Consider the following 11,200-nt stretch of genomic DNA (forward strand, 5'->3'; position numbering starts at 1 on the left):
GTGGCAACCTTGGAGAGGTGGCCTTGGGCAACCCTGTGCCCCTGGACACGTGCACCAGGGGCTGTTTCCTTGGCAACGGGGCCTGTACACACACAGAGAGGTCCTGAGCAACGGGCCCCTCCCAGCCCCCACCGAGCCCGTTATGACATCAGCGCACAGAACAAGAGGGGTTCTGGCACAGGCCCTGCACACACAGTACCTGGTGGTGCTGCCAGTGCTGTGTCAGTGGGCTGGTGCTGGAGGCACTGGTAGAGCTGGTGCTGCCAAGGGAACTGGTGCTGCTGGTGCAAGTTCTGTTGGAGCTACCAGTGGAGCTGGTGGCAGCGCTGGTGGAGCTGGTACTGGTGCAGCCGGTGCTGCCACCGCTGCTGGTGGTGGCTGAGCCTGCAGGCAGCTGCCCGTGCCCTGCCACTCCTTGGGGTTGGCTCCTCTGTTGGCAGCCGACACCAGGCAGCGCCCACTAAGTCCTGCCTGGCACCGGTCCCCAGGGATAGACGAGGGGAGGCGGTTCAGTGCCCACCCCCGCCGGGCCATGAGGAGGATCTGGCGGTGGCTGTGCAGGAGGGACAGGAGCAGGGGGGCAGGGGAGGGTCCCGCGTCCTCCAGGATCAGCGGTGGCCATGAGCCGCCGCCAGAGGCACGGGACGAGCTGCACCGTGCAGCCGCCACTGGCAACTGGGCCCCAGCGCGGCCGCTGGTGGAGGAGCGCGACACCGACTGCCGGGACAAGGCCGACAGGTAACGGGGCGCAGGCAGGCGGGCGCTGGCTGGGAAGCTCCGGGGCTCTTTTCCTCCCCTGGGGCTCAGCTTTGTGCCTGGGGGCGTTGGTCCTCGAGGGAGGTCAACACGGAAAGGGCGGGCAACAACGGGCCCTTCTCCTTGCCGTGAGCTGTGCCCACGACTGGCTCTGCTCTTTGTCTCTCCAGGCGCGGCGCGCGGCCCGTGGACGCCCGAGGGCGGGAAAAGAAGGGAGAAGCTGCTCCAGGCCAAGCCAAAGGGGTGTCAGAACCCAGCACTCCCCGTGGGGCAGCAGCGAGGCGGTGTGCACCCGCCCTGCCGAGAGCAGGTAGGACTCTCCGGGGTTGGTGGAGGAGGGATGGGCAGAAGGCCTGTCGCCTGCCCTTGTGGCGGCTTGCCGTGGAGACGGGCCGTTTGGAAATGATGATGTGGTGTGGCTGAGGATCCAGGAAAACGTGCACTGCCGGGCCTTGTCCCTGCAAAGCAGAACTCTCGAGACGCTCATTCCTTCGGGGCTCATTGCTGATCACTTTGAGCCATCCCGTCATCCCCCTGGCACAGGGAAAAGAGACGTGTCTGGAATCTGCATTTTGACAGGTCCCCCTGGCTTTGGGGTGTGTGGCTGTGCTAGGGTTGTCTCTGGAAGCACGACGGTTGGGAAAGCACTGTAGGCATCAAGGAGCTGTGTGAGCTCACTCTGGTTTCAACAATATGTGTGTTTAATGTAGATGAGCCTGCCGCCTGCTTGGAGTCGGCCGTCCGTAAGTCGCCATCAGATGAAGAAGGCGTCAAGGAGAGCCAGAGCTTTGGGCCGGAGGTATGCAAAACCAGAGATTTTCAATTCGAGTCCTCCTTCCCGTGCTAATGCAAAGCCAGACTTTTCCATGAATCGTGTCTAAGGCAGAGTTATTGAAAACTCTTTGATCATCTGATGTCAAGCAGCTGACAGTCCTCTTCTGGTTGTATGAAATGCTGCTGCTGTCTCCTGGTTTGAGCTGATTCCCTAAGTGCTGTCCATTTGTGTTCTGTAACTTTGAACAGGCAGAAAATGTCAGAGCCCGAGTACTGACGGTGGGGTCAGATTCATCCCCTTCCCACCTGAGCCCTGGGACACGTCAGCCATCAGAAGGTGTCCAGGCGCAAGTGTGTCTGACAGAATGTCACCAGTGCCTTCGGGTGCAAGGACAGCTCTGTGAGGACGTCACTGAGATGCGAGAAGAAAACAAGAGCTTGTCTCGTCAGCTGAGCAAAGCCGAAAGAAAAGCTGATGGGCTGGAAAAGGAAGTGGACCAACTGAAAAAAGCCCTCTTGGAAAAGACATCGGCTTTAGAGCAGGCAGAAAGAGAATTACAAAGGTCCAAAAGGCAGACAGAGGACTGGCATGATCTCTGCCTTATGAAAGATCAGAAGAGAGAAGATGTCACCAAGAAGGCAGAAGAGCTGCAGCAACAACTGGCCGAGCTCCAAAGTGAAAACTTTTTGCTGCGTCAGCAGCTGGGAGACGCGCAGAACAAGGCCGCCCAGGAACGAATGGTGAGTGGTGGTGCCTTTACATGCGAGGCCGACAAGGTAGAAAAAGAGGTGAGGTGAGCACTGGCCAAGACTGACTTAAAGGAGAGCGGTTCCCAAGGCCGTCTGGCGCTTCTAAGAGTCGGCAGGTGTGCGGTACGTGCGCGGGAGTCCTTCGCTCGGCTTGGTTCTGTTCTGCGCTGGTTTTGTTGGAATCGCGGAAGGTTCTGACAAGCCTTGAGATGTTTATAGACACACACGTACGTAGAAACGCTGAGGCAGGCGTTGGGTTGCGTTTGTGTAGCAGAACAATGGCGTGAAGGCTGATACACAGAGCTGGCTCTAGGAAGCCTTGGCTGGGATCACGGGAGAAAGGGCTGCAGTCCAACGACAGCTCCCGCGTTGGCCTCCGGTTAGATTTTAGCATTAACTTAAGGAACAAGCCAAACCCCACAAAGGCACAGTCTCGGCATCTTCCGAGGGGAATGTGCTGGGAGACAGAAATCTTCACCGAGTGATGACATTTCTGCAGTCGTCTTCACTCGCCAGGGATGGCTGGAGACCATCAGCTGTGCAGATGCCCTCTTCTTCCCGTGGATGCGATGGCTTTGCTTTGCGATGCACTTAGAAAACTGATCTCGGTCTGTGAACTAGTAACTGGAAGTAAAAATACGGACTTGGGCTTCTTTTTCTTTGTACTCGTTGTTTCCCTAGAGAACAGAGGCACAGCTGCAAGGAGAGCTCGTTGATGCTGTCAGAAAGCAGCACACAGCAGAAACTGCACTGCAAGACTCGACGCACCAGTGCAGTCGCCTGAAGGAAGAAAACTCCCGCTTGCAGGAGGACCTGGACAAGGCGAAGGCCAAGGTATACAAAGGCTGTCAACACGTTAATGTCTCTGAAGCTGTTCTGAGGCACGGACGTGCTGTGATGCTGCAGGAGGAGTGAGCGCCTTTGCCGCGGAGCCTGTCTGGAAAGGAGGGATGGGTGGAAGCTGGAGCATCTTGTTGGCAAGGGCTTGAAAGGCGCACGTACTTTCCGAAATCCAAGCGCCTTTTCCCTGGGTTGAAATACAAACTCAGTGCATTGACAGCCATGATCTCGATGCATCCCTTTGATGGAGTTTCACCGAGACTTGAGACCCCTCTGCTCAAGGCAGGTTCTTTTTCCCCACGTACAGGTGCGCGAACTCTCCGCAGACTTGGAGCTGCTGTCCCAAAAATTTCTGCGGCTGGAAGCTCTAAATAAGGAGATGGGACAGATGGTGACAACTCTGTCAGATCGCTTGGCGACTCCTGGCCCAGCTCACACCACAGCAGAGCAGGAAGAGAAGCGATATCAGAGTCAGCTTTTGCAGGTCAGTTCATGTACCATTGGTATCTGTCGTCGGCGTTGCGTCCTCTTGTGGTTGCGCTCACGACTTCTGGGGGTTTTGTCTTGGGCACGTGGTTCTCTTTGTTAGTGCTGTGGGTTTGGCTTTCCCGTAGGGAAGGCGGGCAGCTGCAAAAGGCTGCGTCAGAGTCTGTGTGTCGTGTGTCCTGGGACCAGTGGGCGTGAAAAACACGCAGCCATTTTGCTGCTCCTCGTCCAGGCAGCGTTTAGGCTGTTTAAGAGCTTTTATGTCAAAGTGGCGGAAAGAGCAGGTTTGTTGAGAGGGCTGGGCATTGCCTTTGTCTTCCCGTTTCTTGAAGTTGCATCTTCTCTTTTAGGTACAGGCAGCCGCTGAAGCCAGAATAGAAGAGATGAACACCACTGTCGCCTCTTGGAGAAACGAGCTGGAGCAGATCATTAGAGCTCAGGCACTCGAGCTGGAGAGAGCACAGGAGAAGCAGGAGTCGACCGCCCTGCTCCTGGCTTATGCTCAGGCAGAACTGAAGAGCTCTCACAAGCGTTTCTGTGTGATGGAGGACGTTGCAAGAGTTCTCAGAAACAAACTGAATAAGTAAGTCCAAACTTTTTTTTCCCCACCTAATACAACAGGACCCTTTTCATTGTGGCTTTTCCAGCCCACGTCCCTTTCTTGGATCTGGGCAGCACGATGTGTGCACTTCTGCAGAGCCCACCTTGGGCTCTCCCATTGCCGAGCCCTGGTTTTGTTTCTCTTGACGGACCCTGAAGTAACCAAGCCGATCAGGCCTGTCTGGAGGGTGGTTTAGTTAGTTTTCTTGGAAAGGTTTTCTGCAGCCGCCTCCTCTTGCTGCACGTATGGTGGAAAAGAGGAGCTTCCTTTCCCTTCTGCTGTTACCCTCCAGCTGAGGGGAGACACACGGGAAAAGGCAGAGGGGACAGAACAGGAGGCTGTGAGGCAAAAATAATCTCTTTGCTGTCCGTGATAACAGTCTGTGTTTACCGCGGGAGGAGGGAAAGAGCCCGGAGTCCTTACGACCCTCTGGGAAAGGTCTGACAGAGACCTCACACAGACTGCTTGGAAGCCCGAGCAGCAGCACACGCGGGTGGCTCGGAAGTCTTGTGTTCCTCAGCCCAACAGTGCAGCGTCACACCTGGGGAACCGCTTGGTGCCACCGTGAGCAAGAGTCGTTTTTGCACGCTCCTGCATTTCTCACAGGGCTAATGAGAGGCTGGCAGAAGCCAGCAGGAACAGCGGCGAGACTCTGCAGCCAGAAAGCGGAGGTGCGAGCAAGGCCAGGGCACCGAGCGTCAACCCATCGGGCTCAGGTAAGCAGCTCCAGATGTGATTCTTCAGTGCTCGGGCGGGTTAGGGATTACGGTTGGGTTTGGCTTGAGATATTGAAAGCGTAGAAGCCTTTTCCATGTCATTCCTGGTCACGTGGAATTAGGAGACAGAAGTTGCTTGCTCATCCTGCAGAGCATAAAGCAGGTCTTGTTAGGTGGAACCCCAGAACAGGGAGCGGGATCTCCAGAGAAGAATTTCCTGACAGTGCTTCCTCTGGAGTTTCTTTCACGGGCTTTAGAAGGTTGGCTCCTTATGGTCAAACATGGAAAATCTTATTTCTTCCGTTGTGTGTGTCCCTTTCATCCCTTCTGGTTTCCTCTGGAGGCCTTCAATCTCTCCAGACCTTCACAGCGTCCTGTGGCAGTTGAGAGTTGTCCATTGCCTTTGTGGGCTCGGTCTGCTGTGGAAGTAACATCGGATCTTTCTTTTTCTCTCCCAGCCACCGGTAAACGTAAAACCAGATCTGGTGAGGATTGTCGCCGGACATCTGCTCTTCTGCCAAAGGTCACCAAAGCCTGGGATATCCCTGCTGGGGCAACACTGTCCGACAGTGACAGTTTTGAGGGAGAGTTATTAAAGTGATAGAAAACACTCAGGAAAGTTGGTGGAAATTCTTTGTCGCCCCCATTCTGGCGAGTGAAAGCAGCCATGGAGGCCTGCAGGAAAAAGGGTTCTGCCACAGCCGGCACCCGGAACAGCCGCCTCTCCAGGCATGGCTTTGGCAGCTCAGTGGCCCGTGGAGCCCTTGCGGGTGAGCGGTCCGGAGGAGCCCTGGAGTGCAGCGCTGTGGACCTTGCTCCCGCCTCCGGTCAGTGGCCTTGTGCGAAGCTCTGCAGGCTCGGGTGAGCCTGACTACCAAAGCTGCAGCGAGGAGGTGCCAGCTGCGACAGGGAGGGGACGGCTGAGGGCCGTCCCCAGCACCTGTGACAGGGCTCTCCTCCCCTCCCGGTAGTGCAGGTACCAGTGGGGCAGGAGGCAAGGCGTGACGGGTGCCCCAGCTGCCGATACATGCAATTGGAGCAGGTGGAGAAACGACTAAATGAGTGGGCACGGAGACAGATACAGATACGTCCTCTGTGGAAATGACACGCAGGTAGAGGATGTTTAACCTGTACCTCCTGCTGTGTAGGTCTACGGAGATGCCGGCTGGAAGGGAGCAGATGTTAACCCCGACTAGGAGAGGCCACGCCCCACAAGGGCCAGGGGAATCCAGCGGTGTTCCCCGGGCACAGTCTCCCCTCCCTCGGGTAGAGGGAAACGACCGCGGGCTCCCTGTCGCACCCGAGGGGCCGTACGTCCCCGCCTCAGGGTGTCCCATTCTCACAGGGGGTGTGTTTCAGGGCAACTCAGGAGCCCTGGGTGTGCCTTTCTGGTGACTCACCCCTGCACCCTTCCAGAGACCCCTGATAAGCTCAGCCCTGAGGCGTGGCTTTCTGGAAGCAGGAGGTCAGGCCCAGCCACAAGTCCCGAGGAAAAACTCAACAAGGCCACAGATCACCCAGTCCAACCACGAACCTCCCACTGACTGTTCCCAACTACGCCATGTCCCTCAGCGCTATGTCGATCTGACCCTTAAAACCCCTCCAGGGATCCCGGGGACTCCCCCCCCTGCCCTGGGCAGCCCATTCCAACGCCCAACAGCCCCTTCTGCACAGAAATCCTTCCTCAGAGCCAGCCTGACCCTGCCCTGGGCAGCTTGAGGCCATTCCCTTGGGGCCTGGCGCTGGGGCCTTGGCTCCAGAGACTCATCCCCCCTCTCTGCACCCTCCTGGCAGGGAGTTGCAGAGGGCCAGGAGGTCTCCCCTCAGCCTCCTCTTCTCCAGACTGAACCCCCCCAGTTCCCCCAGCCGCTCCCCAGCAGACCTGTGCTCCAGACCCTGCCCCAGCTCCGTTGCCCTTCTCTGGCCATGCTCGAGTCATTCAATGGCCTTTTTGGGGTGAGGGGCCCAAAACTGAACCCACTCATCAAGGGGCGGCCTCACCAGTGCTGAGCACAGGGGTCAGATCCCTTCCCTGTCCCTGCTGGCCACGCCAGTGCTGACACCAGCCAGGATGCCACTGGCCTTCTTGGCCCCCAGGGCACTCTGCTGTCTCATATTCAGCTATCTGTCAATCACCCCCCCAGTCCCTCTCTGACTGGCAGCTCTCCAGCCACTCCTCCCCAAGCCTGTAGCCCTGCTGGGGGTTGCTGTGACCCAAGGGCAGCCCCCGGCATTTGCCCTTAGTGAAACTCCCCCAGTTGGGCTCAGCCCATCGCTCCAGCCTGGCCAGGTCTCTCTGCAGAGCCTCCCTACCCTCGAGCAGATCAACACTCCCACCCAACTGGGTGTCATCTGCAAACTGACTGAGGGTGTACTCCATCCCCTGCTCTAGATCATCAATAAAGATGTTAAACAGGAGTGGCCCCAACACCCAGCCCTGGGGGATGCCACTCGTGACTGGCCATCAACTGGATTTAACTCTGTTCACCCCCACTCTTTGGGCCCCGTCATCCTGATCCCTTCTCGGAGCGGGTCTTCCAAGAACCTCCCCACCACTCTCCTTCCTCGGCACATCAGGATGCCGATGTTCTTGAAGAAAAGGTTAGGTTCCCCCCAAGCCGGGCCAGGGCTCAAGGGAGAAGCTCAGGGAGTTCCCTGCTTATCTAATTGGATTAGGTGCAGGGGCTCACATCAGGCCACAATGACAGACAACTGTCTCCATGACCCTGTTATTTTATCCACACACAAACAAAGATAAATGTACACTCAAGACGGCTACATCTTCCATACATATTTCACTGATGATTACGTGCAGAGTGAGGAGCTTTGGCTCAGGGCCTGTTGTTCAGGTTTCAATACTTGCACTTTTTACATCAGAATAGGTGGTTTGTTACAACTTACTGTAATACCTATTAGCACAAAGGTTATCCCTTACAAAAGATACAGGATTCATCTCTAGGTCAACTCTGGCTTGGGCGTGTTGTCCAAGCCTTAGCACTCCATGCGGTTGAAAAGGAAAATGCTCCTCTGAGAACGTAGCGTGGCTGGAAGGGAAATAACTTGTGCTTTGTATGTGCAACGTGCTCAGAGTGAAGATCGTGGATGAGGAGAAGGTGCGGCTGCAGGAGAGCAAACTCCAGCTCCCCGGCCACGTGCCCACCACACCGACCACGCTGAGGGGCATCCACACTCCCAACACGGAGGTGAGACTCTGAGAGGGCTCGTGCTCAGCAGACGGGCTGCAGGAGCTGATGTCTCCTGCGAGCGTGGTGTGGTGTTTGTAGCTGCAGCTGAGGGTGCTGGAGAAGAGCTGAATCGATCCTTGGGTTGGGATGGAAAGGGGCAGCAAACACCCAGAGTGCGGCGGCTTTAGGGGAGAGGGGGGACTCTGGGGAGCTGCAGCTCAGTGCCCTTGGCACACTGCTCCACCCCCGAGCTGCTGTCTGAGGAGATCCTTTTTCACAAGGACAGAAGTTTCACTTTGGCTCTTTGGCGGTTTCAAGAGTTGTCAAAGACGTTAGTTTTAAGTCAGCTTTAAAATTAGGAGAAGTAACACAGAGCGGTGTGGTTGGGAAAGTTACTTTTGTCAGCCAAAAAAGGTGAGACCAAGCTGACGGATAATGTCGACTAAACTGAACTGAATGGAGATCTGCCTTCCCCAAACACTCGGGTTGGGATTGACCAAGTTTATGAAGAACTTTGGGGGAAGAAATGAAGAAGAATCCAGGAAACCCCAAGATTGTGTTTCGCCAACTCCTCAAATAAAACAGGTGGATTTGGAAGTTTGTTGGTGCATTTTGAAATTTGGAGGGAACGCAGTTTGGTTGGAAATGAGCTATTAAGGGTGAAAGTGCTGTTTGGGGCCTGGCAGAAAGAACTGATTGTGTGTTCCACTCTGTTGTATTTCTTTCTGTTTGTTTCACCTGGGCTAGTGAGGTGGGGTTTTGAGTTTAAATTCAGACCCAGAGGACAAACCAATGATTAGTACCTCAGTGGGGCTGGAGTTCATGGGGGGAACTGTCAGTGGAGCTGGGGGAACTGTAAAGACCAAGACTAGGTGGAAATTTGGGGTCTGACACGCACCTCCTCCTTGGAAATCTCTGTTACTTGAAGAGCGTTAACTTCTCTGAAGGCCAACTCCAGAGTAAGGTGTTGCCATCTGCCCGTACCAGGTACCGTGGGGTAAACGGAGGAGGCAGGGATTGCCTCTCTGCATGTGGTGAGGGAGAGGTTCAGAACTTTGGCTGCACCACCTTGTGCTTTTCAGCTTCCCATCACGAGAACCGCCAGACTCGCTCAGCCCCCTGAAGGCTGCGCAAGACACGAAGCCTGCAGGAGGAGCTGAAAGCCAAGGCTCCTCCTTGTGCTTATCCCCCTCTCAGCCTTCTGAGAGCTACTTAAATGTGGCTTCACCTGGAGACACCACAGCCTCCCAGCTGCAGGAGGAGAGTCAGAGCATCAGCTCCGAGAACATCTAAAGTTTGGCGAGGGATGTTTGTAGAATGTTAGCTGGGCTGCAAGGTTTTGGGCTTCTGTTGCTGGGGGATGACGAGGACTGCAGGGGAGAATTGCCAGATTGACTGAGTTGGAAATTTCTGTTTCAGCTGTACTATTGACCAGCTTTTTTTCAATTTATCCTCTTGTAAGTGTGTGTGTGAGAACCCAAACGGAGTCTGGAATATGTAGATAAACTCAGGAAAATGGAAGAGGGGTGGGGTGAATCGTATCTTCCCCTTGTGAGATGTGTTTGTCTAATTCGTGCCCATGTGAGTGATAAGATGCAACTCTCTTAAGTATGGAACTCTTAAATGCTTCTGTACTTTTTTCATGTAGTCACAGGTTTAAGGGAAATAAGGTCTCATGTACATAGTTCTTGTTGTTTAGGCCAGTTGCTGTTGTTAAAGAAAGGAGCCAAGATGGCCTCCGTCACCAAACCAGACAGCAGTATGTTTGCACTATGCTGTGATCAGACTATGTTATGACTGATAAAACACCTGTGCTGAGTCATTCCCTGTGCTGAGTCATTCTCCCCTCCATGATGGAAACCTGAGGAAAGCCCGGGAAACTTTACTCCAACTACGCAGACCCCTCAGAGAGCATGCCCATCCTCATGAATATGTAAAAGGACTACACTATAGTAAGACTCGGGTTTGTTATGTGTGTGTGTGTCTTGGTGGAGTGGAGACTCCCGGCACACTCAGCGCTGTTTGCTTGTCTCTATTCAAACAATAAATTTGGAATTTGGTTTGAAATCTTGATGAGTCTAAATTTATTTATAACAATTGGGGTCTTGTCCGGGATGGTCTTAGATCCTGCATTCTGACAATACAGGAGGGGCGCCCCACCACTAGGTGGCTCCTGGTTGAGTCAGATGGGGACTAACACCATCTTGAACCCGAACAGAGACAAGCAAAGTACTTAATTTTTTTTGTGAGCTCCCTTGCCAGCTGCAGCAGTTTATTTTACCCGTAATTCTGCGTGCAAAGATCCAGACGAAGAAGACAGAGTCGTAAGCGTTGCGTATACCTTTCGGTTGGGTGGGATTCGGTTGCCTGTGTGTGAGTGAGAGTTTGACTGAGATGGATCCTGGTTCCGAAGCGATTGTGGAGGTCTTCTAACCATGGTTCCAATCTCCCACGAGGGAATAGGCTTGTGAAGGACCGAAGCGATTCCTATAGGATTTGTGGGTGGGAGATAGGTCCTAAGCCCCCTGCGAGACACTCTCACCAGCAACCCAGGGCTCTAGGAATTACCACTGTAAAATTCCTAGATGGGTCAGAAGAAATCAAAGACCCAGGACCAGAAGAAATGGAGCAAATTATTAGACATACCACCGGAGAGTCCATTAGGCACAATGATTAAGAATTGGAACCAAAGGGACCCCAGAAAAGGAAAAAGTAAATTGAAATTGTATGGTTGAATGGCCAAAGAAACCTTTACGACCACATGTCTTTTGGCCTGATTTTGGATCCTTCGAAGTTTGGATCTGTCAAGCTTTAAATGAATATGTTAATTCAGAGGAACCTTTTAATGCAGAAGAGAGTGATTATGCAGGATTGTGGAGGAGGACTTCACGTCATTTTCCAGCCTCAATACTTACCTTAAAAACAGACAAAAAGTTTGAGGAGAAAGGAGATAAAAATAAAAAGGAGGAAGAGAAAGATGATAAACAGGAACCACTAGATAACTTGCCGCCCCCATACTTTAATTATCCAGCTCCAACAGCCCCGGCGGCTTTAACGGCTCCAGCGGCTTTAACAGCCCCGGTGGCTTTAAC

The 11,200-nt window shown here is 54.1% G+C and overlaps 2 protein-coding genes across 5 annotated transcripts in view; both read left to right on the forward strand.

Annotated features, from left to right (window-relative positions):
• Window positions 1-11,200, forward strand: part of LOC141969099 (peptidyl-prolyl cis-trans isomerase H-like) — a 50,616-nt gene that overhangs the window by 6,965 nt on the left and 32,451 nt on the right. Inside the window, exons 7-9 of one of the 4 annotated variants that reach the window (XR_012634990.1) lie at window positions 927-1,066; window positions 1,467-1,555; window positions 1,780-1,917. The exons of 2 other annotated variants lie outside the window; for them this stretch is intronic. Coding sequence is in view for 1 of the 2 variants with exons in the window: in XM_074924532.1 (XP_074780633.1) it covers window positions 927-1,066; window positions 1,467-1,470 (144 nt within the window). In the remaining variant the exon portion in view is untranslated. Of the gene's footprint in view, window positions 1-926; window positions 1,067-1,466; window positions 1,567-1,779; window positions 1,918-11,200 lie in introns of those variants that run through there. One more of the 4 variants, XM_074924532.1, reaches the window with a different exon arrangement.
• On the forward strand, window positions 1,948-5,557 carry LOC141969091 (uncharacterized). Its single transcript, XM_074924518.1, has 6 exons — window positions 1,948-2,271; window positions 2,962-3,114; window positions 3,428-3,604; window positions 3,957-4,189; window positions 4,814-4,923; window positions 5,382-5,557. The coding sequence occupies exons 1-6, from the start codon at window positions 1,948-1,950 to the stop codon at window positions 5,522-5,524; spliced, it is 1,140 nt and encodes a 379-aa protein (XP_074780619.1). The 3' UTR covers window positions 5,525-5,557.

This window comes from Athene noctua, chromosome 22 (genome assembly GCF_965140245.1).
Source record: "Athene noctua chromosome 22, bAthNoc1.hap1.1, whole genome shotgun sequence".
NCBI lineage: Eukaryota > Metazoa > Chordata > Aves > Strigiformes > Strigidae > Athene > Athene noctua.

Excerpts from the sequence above, each read along its gene's own strand:
- LOC141969091 (XM_074924518.1), top strand. The coding sequence starts at position 1,948 with ATGCGAGAAGAAAACAAGAGCTTGTCTCGTCAGCTGAGCAAAGCCGAA. Across the intron at positions 3,115-3,427 it reads TGGACAAGGCGAAGGCCAAG|GTGCGCGAACTCTCCGCAGA; the intron begins GTATACAAAGGC and ends CCCCACGTACAG. Across the intron at positions 3,605-3,956 it reads ATCAGAGTCAGCTTTTGCAG|GTACAGGCAGCCGCTGAAGC; the intron begins GTCAGTTCATGT and ends CTTCTCTTTTAG.